The following is a 17,877-nucleotide window of genomic DNA, read 5'->3' on the forward strand; positions in this document are numbered from 1 at the left end:
ACAGCATGAAGGGGTAGCCCCCGATCCGGGACCGGATCTAGTAGGGGGCAGACTTTCTCTCTTTGCTCAAGCTTGGGCAAGAGATGTTTTGGATCCCTGGGCACTAGAAATAGTCTCTCAGGGTTATCTTCTAGAATTCAAGGAACTTCCTCCAAGGGGAAGGTTCCACATGTCTCGCTTATCTTCAGACCAGATAAAGAGACGGGCATTCTTACATTGCGTAGGAGACCTATTAAAGATGGGAGTGATACACCCAGTTCCATCAGCGGAACAGGGTCAGGGGTTTTACTCAAACCTGTTTGTAGTTCCCAAAAAAGAGGGAACTTTCAGACCAATTCTGGATTTAAAAATTCTAAACAAATTCCTCAGAGTTCCATTGTTCAAAATGGAAACCATTCGAACAATTTTACATACAATCCAGGAGGGTCAATATATGACTACCGTGGATTTAAAGGATGCGTACCTACATATTCCTATCCACAAAGATAATCATCAGTTCCTAAGGTTCGCCTTTCTGGACAAACATTACCAGTTTGTGGCTCTTCCGTTCGGTTTAGCCACTGCTCCCAGAATCTTCACAAAGGTGCTAGGGTCCCTTCTAGCGGTTCTAAGACCGAGGGGCATTGCAGTGGCACCTTACCTAGATGACATTCTAATCCAAGCGTCGTCCCTTTCCAGATCAAAGGCTCATACAGACATTGTATTAGCTTTTCTCAGGTCTCACGGGTGGAAGGTGAACGTGGAAAAGAGTTCCCTGTCCCCGTCTACAAGAGTTCCCTTTCTGGGAACAATAATAGATTCTGTAGAAATGAAGATCTTTCTGACAGAGGTCAGAAAATTAAAGCTTCTAAAGGCTTGTCAAGTTCTTCAATCTATTCCTCAGCCTTCCATAGCTCAGTGCATGGAAGTAATAGGTCTAATGGTTGCAGCAAAGGACGTGGTTCCTTTTGCTCAAATTCATCTAAGACCATTGCAACTGTGCATGCTCAGACAGTGGAATGGGGATTATGCAGACATGTCTCCCCAGATTCAAGTAGACCAGTTAACCAGAGATTCACTCCGTTGGTGGTTGACTCAGGATCACCTGTCTCAGGGAATGAGTTTCCGCAGACCAGAGTGGGTCATTGTCACGACCGACGCCAGTCTATTAGGCTGGGGCACGGTCTGGGACTCCCTGAAAGCTCAGGGTCTATGGTCTCGGGAAGAGTCTCTTCTCCCGATAAACATCCTGGAACTGAGAGCGATATTCAATGCGCTCCGGGCTTGGCCTCAACTAGCGAAGGCCGGATTCATAAGATTCCAGTCGGACAACATGACGACTGTAGCTTACATCAACCATCAAGGAGGAACAAAGAGTTCCTTGGCGATGAGAGAGGTATCCAAGATCATCAAATGGGCGGAGGATCACTCCTGCCATCTATCTACAATTCACATCCCAGGAGTAGACAACTGGGAGGCGGATTATTTGAGTCGTCAGACTTTCCATCCGGGGGAGTGGGAACTCCACCCGGAGGTCTTTGCCCAGTTAACTCAATTATGGGGCATTCCAGACATGGATCTGATGGCGTCTCGTCAGAACTTCAAGGTTCCTTGCTACGGGTCCAGATCCAGGGATCCCAAGGCGACTCTAGTGGATGCATTAGTGGCGCCTTGGTCGTTCAACCTAGCTTATGTGTTTCCACCGTTTCCTCTCCTTCCCAGGCTTGTAGCCAGGATCAAACAGGAGAAGGCCTCAGTGATTCTGATAGCTCCTGCGTGGCCACGCAGGACTTGGTATGCAGACCTGGTGAATATGTCATCGGCTCCACCATGGAAGCTACCTTTGAGACAGGATCTTCTAGTACAAGGTCCATTTGAACATCCAAATCTAGTTTCTCTGCAGCTGACTGCTTGGAAATTGAACGCTTGATTTTATCCAAGTGTGGGTTTTCAGATTCAGTGATAGATACTCTGGTCCAAGCCAGAAAACCTGTGACTAGAAAGATTTACCATAAAATATGGAAAAAATATATCTGTTGGTGTGAATCCAAGGGATTCTCCTGGAGTAAAATTAAAATTCCTAAGATTCTTTCCTTTCTCCAAGAGGGTTTGGATAAAGGGTTGTCAGCGAGTTCTCTAAAAGGACAGATTTCTGCTTTATCTGTTTTGTTACACAAACGCCTGGCAGCTGTGCCAGATGTACAAGCTTTTGTACAGGCTTTGGTCAGAATCAAGCCTGTTTACAGACCCATGACTCCTCCTTGGAGTCTAAATTTAGTTCTTTCAGTTCTTCAAGGGGTTCCGTTTGAACCTTTACATTCCATAGATATTAAGTTACTATCTTGGAAAGTTCTGTTTTTGGTTGCTATTTCTTCTGCTAGAAGAGTTTCTGAATTATCTGCTTTGCAGTGTGATCCACCCTATCTGGTGTTCCATTCAGATAAGGTCGTTTTGCGTACCAAGCCTGGTTTTCTTCCAAAGGTAGTTTCCAACAAGAATATTAACCAGGAAATAGTTGTTCCTTCTCTGTGTCCGAATCCAGTTTCAAAGAAGGAACGTTTGTTACACAATTTAGATGTGGTCCGTGCTTTAATGTTCTATTTAGACGCAACAAAGGATTTCAGACCAACTTCATCTTTGTTTGTCGTTTACTCAGGTAAGAGGAGAGGACAAAAAGCTACTGCTACCTCTTTCTTTCTGGCTGAAAAGCATCATCCGATTGGCTTATGAGACTGCCGGACGGCAGCCTCCTGAACGAATCACAGCTCACTCTACTAGGGCTGTGGCTTCCACATGGGCCTTCAAGAACGAGGCTTCTGTTGATCAGATATGTAAGGCAGCGACTTGGTCTTCTCTGCACACTTTTGCCAAATTTTACAAATTCGATACTTATGCTTCTTCGGAGGCAATTTTTGGGAGAAAGGTTTTGCAAGCCGTGGTGCCTTCCGTTTAGGTAACCTGATTTGCTCCCTCCCTTCATCCGTGTCCTAAAGCTTTGGTATTGGTTCCCACAAGTAAGGCTGACGCCGTGGACCGGACACACCAATGTTGGAGAAAACAGAATTTATGCTTACCTGATAAATTTCTTTCTCCAACGGTGTGTCCGGTCCACGGCCTGCCCTGGTTTTTTAATCCGGTTTGAAAAATGTCTTTCTCTATACACTACAGTCACCACGGCACCCTATAGTTTCTCCTTTTTTCTCCTAACCGTCGGTCGAATGACTGGGGGGCGGAGCCAGAGGGGGGGCTATATGGGCAGCTTTTGCTGTGCTCTTTGCCATTTCCTGTTGGGGAAGAGAATATTCCCACAAGTAAGGATGACGCCGTGGACCGGACACACCGTTGGAGAAAGAAATTTATCAGGTAAGCATAAATTCTGTTTTTTTTATTTAAACTTCAGTCAACTCTGCACCTTGTAGTTTCTCCTTTTTCTTCCTGTACCTTCGGTCGAATGACTGGGGGTGGAGCTAAGGGAGGAGCTATATAGACAGCTCTGCTGTGGTGCTCTTTGCCACTTCCTGTTAGCATGAGGATAATATCCCACAAGTAAAAGATGAAACCGTGGACTCGTCTTACCATAGAAGAAATCAATTTATCAGGTAAGCATAAATTTACTTTTTGTATGATCAACATACAATTTGAGGCAATGGGGTGGGGTGCAGCTGCAAATTAAAAAAGTTACCTATTTAATCTTTCTTTTGAGGTTTCTTCTTTGTTTGGAAGATAGCTGGATGACCTCATCTCTAAATGGACAGGGGACGAGTCCTTTTTTTCTTTTGTTACTCAAGCATCCATGCCAAGAAAGGCAGTTATATTAAATTGCAGTTTCAGTTTCACTCATCCAGAGATCCTTTTAGAGAATTTTCATTCCCAGAATCGGAAGTTATAATTCCTATCAATAGGAAAAAGTAAAGGAACAGTTTCCTTTTCTCCTTCTGCTAAAATACAATGTTTTCAAACATTTTCTATGGGGAGACATCTCTCCTACCTCAGGGATGTTTGGGTAGATTTAATTCTAAACCAATGGATTTTATTTGTGCTAGCAGGGGAATCAAAGCGTCAGACCTTTCACTATATGGTTCCGTACAAGTGTTCAACAATCCTTCTTTATTCACAGCAACTTCTAAAGTCAAAGGGTTTATACAGTAAGACATACCAATACATTAGGACCATGGGTTTAATTATTGAATATTCCATGTTTAAATAAACAAAACAAAACCAGGCAGAAATGTGGAGTCTAGTGTTGGACTTGCTTGCTCTGAACAGAATTATTCTACAAAAAAAATTTAAAAATTGAGTCCCATTTCATAATAATTAGTCTTCTTCTTCTGGGTCCTTCTGAGAAAACGATAATCATTCTTTACTTTCAGCTTGTAATACGAGCGTAAAACCCAATTTGTGAAAACACCACGATTTACCCCTTATCGCTCGCACGTTACTTCAAAAACGTATATTTTCAGTTTCAGGTAGTACCTTAGGGGTATCATGAGATCCATAACCTTTTTCCTCTCATAGCAGAAATGAAAAAAAAACAGGGAATCTTCCTTCTACAATATTCTTCGATATTGTTCTGCATTCTCAAACTGTTCTTTCTATCCTTCAGTCACATGGATGGATGATAAATTGGAATAAATGCCACGTTGATCCGAATCAACCAACTGAGGGTTTGGGGAGCCAATTTTGACACGCACAGAGGCGTTTTCAGAAGGTTCACAACCTTATCTGCTACATCAGGGATGTTCACCATTGTCTGTCACTCACGTGACTCACAGAGATAAAATTGATCAGGAAACTGTCTTTCCCTGTATATATGGTTAAGAGGGCCATACTCCAGCAAGCTTAGTTGGAGAGCAGTCAACATCAGCTGATGCAGCATACATGAAACTAACAAGAATCCTCCTTACCCTCAAACTTTTTGGAAACTAGAGAAGGCCACCTGGCTCCAGGATATTCTGTAATGTCAGTCAGACAACAGGACATTGGTTGTTTGCATACATTTTTAAGGAGGCAACAGAAGTCATATGGCACTTTGAGAAGTGGGTTTAATCAGTGAGAACATAAATATGTTGGCATGAAATCAGCCCATCTTCCTTATCTTTGCAACCTTCAAGACTTCCTGAGTAGAAAGGAGATTCTGTCCAGAGTGGCAGCCTCACAGTAACATTGCTTTCTGTAAGAACATGTTATGGGTCTGCAGTAGTGGTCTACGATTGTTTTGTCCTATTTTGCTTTTCAGAAGAAGTTGATTAATGGGAAAATATTATGCAAATGTTTTCAAATGCTCACATTACAACAATGGAGAAAACCAAAATGTACGTTTGAGGTTCTACAGGGTCATTATAAAGGTCATCTTCTCACTAAGTTTACTATTTCTTCATGGATGGTCTAATACACATGTATCTTTAACAGTTTGAATATCTACCAGTTTGTGATGCGTTCAGGGAACATTCTATTCGGTTTGTTTCAACATCATAGGCACTGGAGAAGAATTGATTATTTTTATAAATATGGCAAGCGACTGTGTGAAAAAGTTCCCATATGTTTCTTTCACACTAAAAATTGGATGTTTGCCAGTCAGATTCTGCTAAGTTTGGCTAGAAAATTCTGCAGTCTGTTTTGCCTTTATACATTTTCTACACATCATCTTGTTTACAGCAGACCTGCAATGTGAGAGGTTTTCAGGTATCCTCAAATGGGGCATTCCTGAAAAATATCTGATAACATCATGGGAAAACTGCTAAGTTTCGAGTTTGGGGAGATCCTATGTACTTGCCGTAGATGTGTTGGTAATTGCCTAGAGGTTTAGTAACCTCTGATCTTTTTTGCTCCTGTGATTCAAAAGAGTAATCTAGGTAGCTAGAAGGGCATTTCTTTGGCTCTTGCCTGGCTCTAGTTGTTTTGTTTTTCAGATTTATTATTTTTTTATGACACTTTACCCAAAAATGTTCTCCGGGTCTAATTTGTTCTCAATGATCCATTTTACCTGCTGGAGTGTATTCAATTGTTTACAAATAGCAAGTTTACCTTTATTTTAGCATTTGAAATGGCTGATTTAGCCTATTGTATCCTCACCTATACTGAAAATTTCTGGACGCAAGTCCAGGCTATTGACAAGCTTTGAAAACATAACCAGCAGAAGAAATTACACTCCCGTTGGGGTGTAGATGAGATAGCTAATAAAATAATGTTCCATTGTTCTCTCTAAATATTTGGTTTGGCTTTGGTTTACAAACTGATATAAGGCAGGACTGTTATGTTTGGAATTCCAATTTTTTTCTGCAGATTTTACAGAGATTTTATTTTTTATTTACAGGCTTTTAAACAGCTATCCAATTTACTTATATTATTAAATTTGCTTTGTTCTCATGGTATCCTGTGTTGAAGAGTAAACCTATGTAGGCTGGTAGGAGCTTAGGAGTGTGAACTAGTTTTTAGTAGTCTATGGCAGCAGTGTATGCTATTAACTTTGTTGCAAATACTGTTGACAGATGGCTATGGACATGTGCACGCTCCTGAGCTCACCTAGGATTACTCTTTAACAAAGAACACCATGAGAAATAAGCAATATTCATAATAGAACTAAATTGGAATAGTGGTTTAAAATGTCATGTTCTATCAAACTTCACTGTCCCTTTAATGTTGTAAGAGGTTAGTACTGGCTCATTCCACTAATACTGTTTCAACTGCCAGGGAATAAAAAGGTTCAGTTGAATAGTTATGCAAGGCTGATGTCCATACATACTTTTACTAAACCCTACTTCTTCAGTGTGTTTCTTATAGCACAAGCAACAGTTAGTAGGAAAGTCTTACAGACTGTGTGCCCTCAAACCTAGACAGAGGCTGGCATACTGTACGTGTGTGTATATGTGTATGTATGTATATGTGTATGTGTGTGTATGTATATGTGTGTGTATGTATATGTATGTGTGTGTGTATGTGTGTATGTATATGTGTGTGTATGTATGTATATGTGTGTATGTATAAGTGTGTATGTATATATGTGTGTGTATGTATATATGTGTGTGTATGTATATATGTGTGTGTATGTATATATGTGTGTGTATGTATGTATATGTGTGTGTGTGTATGTATATGTGTGTGTATGTATGTATATGTGTGTGTATGTATGTATATGTGTGTGTATGTATGTATATGTGTGTGTATGTATGTATATGTGTGTGTATGTATGTGTGTGTGTGTGTGTGTGTGTGTGTGTGTATGTATGTGTGTGTGTGTATGTATATGTATGTGTGTGTGTGTATGTATATGTATGTGTGTGTGTGTATGTATATGTATGTGTATACATATACATGTGTGTGTGTGTATGTATATGTGTGTGTGTATGTATATGTGTGTGTGTGTGTGTGTATATATATATATATCTTCACAATAGGAATTGCTATTTCATATACACTTCTAAATGTCTGCATTTATTAGTTTTATACTAATTTGAAGCTGTTCTCCCTATGCAGACTTATAAGGTTTGCAAATACTTTCAAAATAAGTTTTTGTTTTTTTTATTGCTTTTGACTTAATGCTTACTCAGAAAAATACCAGGAAATTCTGTTCTTCTAGAAGATAGAACATTATAACCCTATTAGGCCTTCTGTGTGACATCCCACTGAGCAGGCTACGAAACGTTTTGCGCATTCACAGTTAAACATCTCTGATATTGCTATTCTGTGTATATGGTATAGATACAATGTGCATACTCACTTGACTTTGCATAGGTCACATTTATTTTTTTCTCTCTCCACAGTGACAGAAATGCTAGTTAACATCCTAAGTATATGCTCCGATGATGAGCTGATCACCGACGGCGAAGACGCCTTAGAAAGTAAGAGAGAAGCCTGCTTGCGAGAAATGTGCATCCCTCTCCTTTTCATTTAATCTCTCCTATACCTGCTATTCATGTTTATTCCACTCACAGCTTCTATCTGGTTTACCCGTTTTTGTCTTCTTTGTCTTCTCTGACAACTAATTCACCAAATGAAAGATACACAGAAACTTGCACTTTATTTTTGTATTAAAGGAAAACACTCTTACAAATACTACATTTTTCTTTCTTTCAATGTATTTATCCCATCTCCAATGCGCAAGGGAAATTACATTTAAAGGTTTAGTAAACTTTACTCTTTCCTGCAATGCTCGGAGTAAAAGTTCATTTATGCACCACAGTACTTTCTTAAAGGCTGCACCGCTTTTAAAGGCACATGAAACCCCACATTTTTCTTTAATGATCATTAACTTCTTTGATCATGAACTTTTTATCAGAATATAGGGACATATAAAATGAAGATTAAACTGGATTCGGAGAGAACAAGCAAGTTTAAGCAACTTTCCAGTTTACTTTAATGATCAAATTTGCTTAACTGTTTTTGTATTTTTGGTTGAAGAGTAGGCTAAGAAGCAGCACTGCATTATTGGTAGCTAGCTGGTGATTGGTGCTTTTACACACATGTCTCTTGTCATTAGCTCACCAGATGTGCGCAGCTAGCTCCCACTAGTATTTTTTCTGCTAAGCCTATTTTTAAACAAAGGATACTAAGAGAAAACAAAGCATATGAGATAATAGAAGTTAATTGGAAAGTTGTTTTAAAATTTTATGTGAAAGTTTAATTTTGACATCACTGGCCCTTTAACTTTTTTGTTTATAATTTCAATTGCTTATACAATATTGGTTCTGGTAATAATGAATTAAAATGTTTGCATCATGTTTCTGTCAATCTGCAGTGAGGAATTATTTGGTTAGCTGGATGTCATGGTATATGGCAAAATGAAATGACTGAAGGTAAACATTCATTTCTACCACACTTGCTTGGTAACATAATGTACAGGAACTAGAGAAGTATACTACCGGTTCCATTCTTGGAGTAAGTAAAATCCTTCCAGCAGTCTTCAGTGGTGTGGCCCCCTCCTACATATCTCCCTCTTCTTCATGCAGGTTTCAGTTTATTGTTTGTTATGAAGAGACTTGGCTGCTCTCATTACTGCATGCATGTGGCTACAAGGCTCTAGCCTCCCTGATTTCTGTTAGGGCTGTCAGTTGGTGGTTTCATACAGCAGTGTTTCTCAACCATGGCCCTCAAGTGCCCCCAACAGGCCAGGTTTTCATTATAGTTGAACTAGAGAACAGTTGAAATAATCAGCTGATGGGTGAAAGCAGGTTAGTAACCATGGTTACTGATCAGCTGACTATTTCACCTGTGCACTGGTTCAGCTATTATGAAAACCTAGCCTGTTGGGGGTACTTGATGACCGCGGTTGAGAAAGACTGTCATACAGCATATCCCCAATATGGGAAACCCTCATATGGGCTGTAGCTTTTCTCTACTGGTTGTGACTCATATTATAACATGTAACCAGGCATGTAAGGAGTTTCCAGCTGGACTTTGCTGACTACAAGGGTTGTGTTCCATTCAGCACAGATCTACATGCACATGGTCCAACCTGCTCCAGATTAAGCTTTTGCAGCCCAGCTTGTAGATTTTGTAAATTTGACTTTTCCAGCAATTCTATTTCTATTTACCATTTTTTTATGCACTGCCTTTCCCTCCTGGTTTGTTGGTGATTTATTTTTCTGGGTGCTCTAATTTTCCACTAATGAAGCAGGTCTTTCATGGAGTTCAGCTTTGTACTTCATGGAAACACATCTCAGCATTTATAGTGTTTTCTGATCATAACCATGTGCATGTTTCTTAAAGGGACATTAAACATTTTAAGATGCTAATTTATTAATAATTATATATATATATATATATATATATATAAATAAATAAATAAACTCTGCAATATACTGTCATCATTTATTTTGTCCCCTTTTCCTGTAATACCATTCTGAAATTGTCAGCTTTTCAGTTCCTGTTAGAAATGAAAGTGCAGAATAGCGGTATTTCTCCAACATAGGTGTGTCCGGTCCACGGCGTCATCCTTACTTGTGGGATATTCTCTTCCCCAACAGGAAATGGCAAAGAGCCCAGCAAAGCTGGTCACATGATCCCTCCTAGGCTCCGCCTACCCCAGTCATTCTCTTTGCCGTTGTACAGGCAACATCTCCACGGAGATGGCTTAGAGTTTTTTAGTGTTTAACTGTAGTTTTTATTATTCAATCAAGAGTTTGTTATTTTAAAATAGTGCTGGTATGTACTATTTACTCTGAAACAGAAAAGAGATTAAGATTTCTGTTTGTATGAGGAAAATGATTTTAGCAACCGTTACTAAAATCCATGGCTGTTCCACACAGGACTGTTGAGAGGAATTAACTTCAGTTGGGGGAACAGTGAGCAGTCTTTTGCTGCTTGAGGTATGACACATTCTAACAAGACGATGTAATGCTGGAAGCTGTCATTTTCCCTATGGGATCCGGTAAGCCATTTTTATTCACACAGTAAATAAGGGCTTCACAAGGGCTTATTAAGACTGTAGACATTTTCTGGGCTAAATCGATCATATTTACACATATTTAGCCTTGAGGAATCATTTAATCTGGGTATTTTTTGTAAAATAATATCGGCAGGCACTGTTTTAGACACTTTATTCTATAGGGGCTTTCCCTAATCATAGTCAGAGCCTTATTTTCGCGCCGGTATGGCGCACTTGTTTTTGAGAACAGCATGACATGCAGCTGCATGTGTGTGGAGCTCTGATACATAGAAAAGTCTTTTTGAAGGCATTATTTGGTATCGTATTCCCCTTTGGGCTTGGTTGGGTCTCAGCAAAGCAGATTCCAGGGACTGTAAAGGGGTTAAATATAAAAACGGCTCCGGTTCCGTTATTTTAAGGGTTAAAGCTTCCACATTTGGTGTGCAATACTTTTAAGGCTTTAAGACACTGTGGTGAAATTTTGGTGAATTTTGAACAATTCCTTCATACTTTTTCGCAATTGCAGTAATAAAGTGTGTTCAGTTTAAAATTTAAAGTGACAGTAACGGTTTTATTTTAAAACGTTTTTTGTGCTTTGTTATCAAGTTTATGCCTGTTTAACATGTCTGAACTACCAGATAGATTGTGTTCTGACTGTGGGGAAGCCAAGGTTCCTTTTCATTTAAATAGATGTGATTTATGTCATAATAAATTTAGTAAAAATGATGCCCAAGATGATTCCTCAAGTGAGGGGAGTAAGCATGGTACTGCATCATCCCCTCCTTCGTCTACACCAGTTTTGCCCATACAGGAGGCCCCTAGTACATCTAGCGCACCAATACTCCTTACTATGCAACAATTAACGGCTGTAATGGATAATTCTATCAAGAACATTTTAGCCAATATGCGCACTTATCAGCGAAAGCGCGACTGCTCTGTTTTAGAAAATACTGAAGAGCATGAGGCCGCTGATGATATTGTTTCTGAAGGGCCCCTACAACAGTCTGAGGGGGCCAGGGAGGTTTTGTCTGAGGGAGAAATTTCAGATTCAGGAAAAATTTCTCAACAAGCTGAACCTGATGTGATTACTTTTAAATTTAAGTTGGAACATCTCCGCGCTCTGCTTAAGGAGGTGTTATCCAATTTGGATGATTGTGATTATCTGGTCATTCCAGAAACACTATGTAAAATGGACAAGTTCCTAGAGGCCCCGGGGCCCCCCGAAGCTTTTCCTATACTCAAGCGGGTGGCGTACATTGTTAATAAAGAATGGGACAGGCCCGGTGTACCTTTCGTACCTCCCCCCATATTTAAAAAATTGTTTCCTATAGTCGACCCTAGAAAGGACTTATGGCAGACAGTCCCCAAGGTCGAGGGGGCGGTTTCTACTCTAAACAAGCGCTCCACTATACCCATAGAAGATAGTTGTGCTTTCCAAGATCCTATGGATAAAAAATTAGAAGGTTTGCTAAAACAGATGTTTGTTCAGCAAGGTTACCTTCTACAACCAATTGCATGCATTGTCCCTGTCGCTACAGCCGCGTGTTTCTGGTTCGATGAGCTAGAAAAGGCGATTATTAGTAATTCTTCTTCTTATGAGGAGATTATGGACAGAATTCGTGCTCTTAAATTGGCTAATTCTTTCACCCTAGACGCCACCTTGCAATTGGCTAGGTTAGCGGCGAAAAATTCTGGGTTTGCTATTGTGGCGCGCAGAGCGCTTTGGTTAAAATCTTGGTCAGCGGATGCGTCTTCCAAGAACAAATTGTTTGACATTCCTTTCAAGGGGAAAACACTGTTTGGCCCTGACTTGAAAGAGATTATCTCTGATATCACTGGGGGCAAGGGCCACGCCCTTCCTCAGGATAGGTCTTTCAAGGCCAAAAATAAACCTAATTTTCGTCCCTTTTGCAGAAACGGACCTGCCCCAAGTGCTACGTCCTCTAAGCAGGAGGGTAATACTTCTCAAGCCAATCCAGCCTGGAGACCAATGCAAGGCTGGAACAAAGGAAAGCAGGCCAAGAAACCTGCCACTGCTCCCAAGACAGCATGAGATGCGGGCCCCCGATCCGGGACCGGATTTGGTGGGGGGCTGACTCTCTCTCTTCACTCAGGCTTGGGCAAGAGATGTTCTGGATCCTTGGGCCATAGAAATAGTCTCCCAAGGTTATCTTCTGGAAGTGATTCATCCTGTTCCATTAAAAGAACGAGGGATGGGGTTCTACTCCAATCTGTTCGTAGTTCCCAAAAAAGAGGGAACGTTCAGACCAATCTTAGATCTCAAGATCCTAAACAAGTTTCTCAAGGTTCCATCGTCCAAAATGGAAACCATTCGAACTATCCTTCCATCCAGGAAGGTCAATTCTTGACCACGGTGGATTTAAAGGATGCGTATCTACATATTCCTGTCCACAAGGAACATCATCGGTTCCTAAGGTTCGCATTCCTGGACAAGCATTACCAGTTCGTGGCGCTTCCTTTCGGATTAGCCACTGCTCCAAGGATTTTCACAAAGGTACTAGGGTCCCTTCTGGCGGTGCTAAGACCAAGGGGCATTACTGTAGTACCTTACTTGGACGACATTCTGATTCAAGCGTCGTCCCTTCCTCAAGCAAAGGCTCACACGGACATAGTCCTGGCCTTTCTCAGATCTCACGGATGGAAAGTGAACGTGGAAAAGAGTTCTCTATCTCCGTCGACAAGAGTTCCCTTCTTGGGAACAATAATAGACTCCTTAGAAATGAGGATTTTTCTGACAGAGACCAGAAAAACAAAACTTCTAAACTCTTGTCGGATACTTCATTCCGTTCCTCTTCCTTCCATAGCGCAGTGCATGGAAGTGATAGGTTTGATGGTAGCGGCAATGGACATAGTTCCTTTTGCGCGCATTCATCTAAGACCATTACAACTGTGTATGCTCAGTCAGTGGAATGGGGACTATACAGACTTGTCTCCGAAGATACAAGTAAATCAGAGGACCAGAGACTCACTCCGTTGGTGGCTGTCCCTGGACAACCTGTCACAAGGGGTGACCTCCCGCAGACCAGAGTGGGTCATTGTCACGACCGACGCCAGTCTGATGGGCTGGGGCGCGGTCTGGGGATCCCTGAAAGCTCAGGGTCTTTGGTCTCGGGAAGAATCTCTTCTACCGATAAATATTCTGGAACTGAGAGCGATATTCAATGCTCTCAAGGCTTGGCCTCAGCTAGCGAGGGCCAAGTTCATACGTTTTCAATCAGACAACATGACGACTGTTGCGTACATCAACCATCAGGGGGGAACAAGGAGTTCCCTGGCGATGGAAGAAGTGACCAAAATCATTCAATGGGCGGAGACTCGCTCCTGCCACCTGTCTGCAATCCACATCCCAGGAGTGGAAAATTGGGAAGCGGATTTTCTGAGTCGTCAGACATTGCATCCGGGGGAGTGGGAACTCCATCCGGAAATCTTTGCCCAAATCACTCAACTGTGGGGCATTCCAGACATGGATCTGATGGCCTCTCGTCAGAACTTCAAGGTTCCTTGCTACGGGTCCAGATCCAGGGATCCCAAGGCGACTCTAGTAGATGCACTAGTAGCACCTTGGACCTTCAAACTAGCTTATGTATTCCCGCCGTTTCCTCTCATCCCCAGGCTGGTAGCCAGGATCAATCAGGAGAGGGCGTCGGTGATCTTGATGGCTCCTGCGTGGCCACGCAGGACTTGGTATGCAGATCTGGTGAATATGTCATCGGCTCCACCATGGAAGCTACCTTTGAGACGAGACCTTCTTGTTCAAGGTCCGTTCGAACATCCGAATCTGGTCCTACTCCAGCTGACTGCTTGGAGATTGAACGCTTGATCTTATCAAAGCGAGGGTTCTCAGATTGATACTCTTGTTCAGGCCAGAAAGCCTGTAACTAGAAAAATTTACCACAAAATATGGAAAAAATATATCTGTTGGTGTGAATCTAAAGGATTCCCTTGGGACAAGGTAAAGATTCCTAGGATTCTATCCTTTCTTCAAGAAGGATTGGAGAAAGGATTATCTGCAAGTTCCTTGAAGGGACAGATTTCTGCCTTGTCTGTGTTACTTCACAAAGAGCTGGCAGCTTTGCCAGATGTTCAAGCCTTTGTTCAGGCTCTGGTTAGAATCAAGCCTGTTTACAAACCTTTGACTCCTCCTTGGAGTCTCAACTTAGTTCTTTCAGTTCTTCAGGGGGTTCCGTTTGAACCCTTACATTCCGTTGATATTAAGTTATTATCTTGGAAAGTTTTGTTTTTGGCTGCAATTTCTTCCGCTAGAAGAGTTTCAGAATTATCTGCTCTGCAGTGTTCTCCTCCTTATCTGGTGTTCCATGCAGATAAGGTGGTTTTACGTACTAAACCTGGTTTTCTTCCAAAAGTTGTTTCTAACAAAAACATTAACCAGGAGATAGTCGTGCCTTCTTGTGTCCGAAACCAGTTTCGAAGAAGGAACGTTTGTTGCACAATTTGGATGTTGTTCGCGCTCTAAAATTCTATTTAGATGCTACAAAGGATTTTAGACAAACATCTTCCTTGTTTGTTGTTTATTCTGGTAACAGGAGAGGTCAAAAAGCAACTTCTACCTCTCTCTCTTTTTGGATTAAAAGCATCATCAGATTGGCTTACGAGACTGCCGGACGGCAGCCTCCTGAAAGAATCACAGCTCATTCCACTAGGGCTGTGGCTTCCACATGGGCCTTCAAGAACGAGGCTTCTGTTGATCAGATATGTAGGGCAGCGACTTGGTCTTCACTGCACTCTTTTACCAAATTTTACAAGTTTGATACTTTTGCTTCTTCTGAGGCTATTTTTTGGGAGAAAGGTTTTGCAAGCCGTGGTGCCTTCCATTTAGGTGACCTGATTTGCTCCCTCCCTTCATCCGTGTCCTAAAGCTTTGGTATTGGTTCCCACAAGTAAGGATGACGCCGTGGACCGGACACACCTATGTTGGAGAAAACAGAATTTATGTTTACCTGATAAATTACTTTCTCCAACGGTGTGTCCGGTCCACGGCCCGCCCTGGTTTTTTAATCAGGTCTGATAATTTATTTTCTTTAACTACAGTCACCACGGTATCATATGGTTTCTCCTATGCAAATATTCCTCCTTAACGTCGGTCGAATGACTGGGGTAGGCGGAGCCTAGGAGGGATCATGTGACCAGCTTTGCTGGGCTCTTTGCCATTTCCTGTTGGGGAAGAGAATATCCCACAAGTAAGGATGACGCCGTGGACCGGACACACCGTTGGAGAAAGTAATTTATCAGGTAAACATAAATTCTGTTTTTTCACACAGCCATTGGCTGCACACGCTAGTGATCTATTTATATCTGTTCCTTATTGACCACAGCAGAGAAAGTAACTTAAGTTACAGCATGGCAGCTCCCATTGTTTTATAAACACTAATACTTTATACTTTTTTTGTCAATATTTAAACAGCTAATGAATCTTTCAATAAATCAATCTAAATGTTATTCTCAGAATAATCTTTTCTTTGATCGCATCTTTCTATCTAGCATTTATTTAGTGCTTAATGTCCCTTTAATATCCTTTGTCTCTTCTAGACTCTTTGGCTCAGATAAGCTAATTTTAGCTTTGCTGAATATTGCTTGGGAGTGTACGTGTTGGAGGTAAAGCTCCTCCTATGGAAGAGGAGAAGGTTAATGCATCCTATATCTGTTTTTAGTGTTGTTGCTACTGTTTCAGATTAATCAATTACTTTCAAGATTTTTCATTTTAAACATAAGATTGAAAATATGCCTGGAGATTGCCAACAACATTTATTCATTGATTAATCCCTCTGTTAATATTTTCACTAAATATCACTTGACACTGTTAAAAAAAAAGTTTTAGTCTAGGTTTTCTATTTCCATTTTTAACCCTCATGTAATGTTCCATTGAAGTTTAAAGGGACACTCAGGTCAAATTAAACTTTCATGATTCAGATAGAGCAAAATCTGCACAGTATTTTTATATTTACACTTTGAGTCACCAGCTCCTACAGAGCGTGTACAAGAATGCACAGAATATACGTATATGCATTTGTGATTGGCTAATGGCTGTCACATGATACAGGAGGAGTGGAAATTGACAGACATAACTTTAAAATCTGTCAGAAAAAAATCTACTCCTCATTTGAAGTTTAGACTAAGGGCTAGATTTATTAAGCGCCTACGGCAGCAAGTTCTCTCAAGAACTTGCTCGCCGTGATTTATCAAGCAGCGGTCACCAGACCGCTGCTTCCCTAACATCTACGCCACCTCTATTGTGGCGAAATTCAATCTCCTCGGTCGAGTCCGACCGAGGAGGTTGACAGCTCATGCCCGCGTGATTGGCTGTGCGCGGGATTGCACGCGAGCGCAAAATTGCGCCCGTGTGCAATGTTAATTACCTGTGGGTAATTTCGCCCCGCAACAGGCGAGCTAAGGCGTACAGGGGCGCATATACGCGCCCCTGTACGCCTCAGCGTTGATAAATCTAGCCCTTAGTACTATTGCATTGTCTTTTTATCATGTGTTTGTTTATTATGCACATCTACTGTATTTACTGGTCCTTTAAGTATTGTCATGTAAATATCACTAAGAAGCGTAACAGATGATCTTTATCGTCTTCCTCTGCTATAGTTTGTTTCTCTTGTTAAGTGTATCCAGTCCACGGATCATCCATTACTTGTGGGATATTCTCCTTCCCAACAGGAAGTTGCAAGAGGATCACCCACAGCAGAGCTGCTATATAGCTCCTCCCCTCACTGCCATATCCAGTCATTCTCTTGCAACTCTCAACAAAGATGGACGTAGTAAGAGGAGAGTGGTGTATTATAGTTAGTTTTTTAACTTCAATCAAAAGTTTGTTATTTTTAAATGGTACCGGAGTGTACTGTTTCATCTCAGGCAGCATTAGAAGAAGAATCTGCCTGTGATTTCTATGATCTTAGCAGAAGTAACTAAGATCCACTGCCGTTCTCACATATTCTGAGGAGTGAAGTAACTTCAGAGGGTGAATGGCGTGCAGGTTTTCCTGCAATAAGGTATGTGCAGTTAACATATTTCTAGGGATGGAATTTGCTCGAAAAATGCTGCTGATCCTGGATTAATGTAAGTTAAGCCTTAAATGCAGTGATAGTGACTGGTATCAGGCTTATTAACAGAGATACATACTCTTATAAAAGTGTAATATAAAACGTTTGCATGTTAATCGTTTTTATATATGTTTGGTGACAAAACTTATTGGGGCCTAGTTTTTTTCCACATGGCTGGCTTGAATTTTGCCTAGTAACAGGCTTTCCACTGTTGCAATATGAGTGGGAAGGGCCTATTTTAGTGCTTTTCTGTGCAGCTAAAAATACTGACAGAGACATTCAGCTTCCCTCTGCTTGATACAGGACATCTCTGAAGAGCTCAAAAGGCTTCAAAGTCGTGTTTGAGGAGGGTAACAATCACAGTAGACTGTGGCAGTTGTTGTGACTGTGTTTAAAAAACGTTTTTGTCATTTATTATTCTGTTTTTGTTATTAAGGGGTTAATCATCCATTTG

General features: G+C 41.1%; 1 protein-coding gene across 1 annotated transcript in view; it reads left to right on the forward strand.

The window, feature by feature from the left end:
* The window catches only part of PPP3CC (protein phosphatase 3 catalytic subunit gamma), a 325,311-nt gene that overhangs the window by 281,636 nt on the left and 25,798 nt on the right, over window positions 1-17,877 (forward strand). Inside the window, exon 10 of the mRNA XM_053717968.1 lies at window positions 7,739-7,816. Coding sequence (XP_053573943.1) covers window positions 7,739-7,816 — 78 coding nt within the window. The remainder of the gene's footprint in view (window positions 1-7,738; window positions 7,817-17,877) is intronic.

This window comes from Bombina bombina, chromosome 6 (genome assembly GCF_027579735.1).
Source record: "Bombina bombina isolate aBomBom1 chromosome 6, aBomBom1.pri, whole genome shotgun sequence".
In the NCBI taxonomy this organism is placed as follows: domain Eukaryota; kingdom Metazoa; phylum Chordata; class Amphibia; order Anura; family Bombinatoridae; genus Bombina; species Bombina bombina.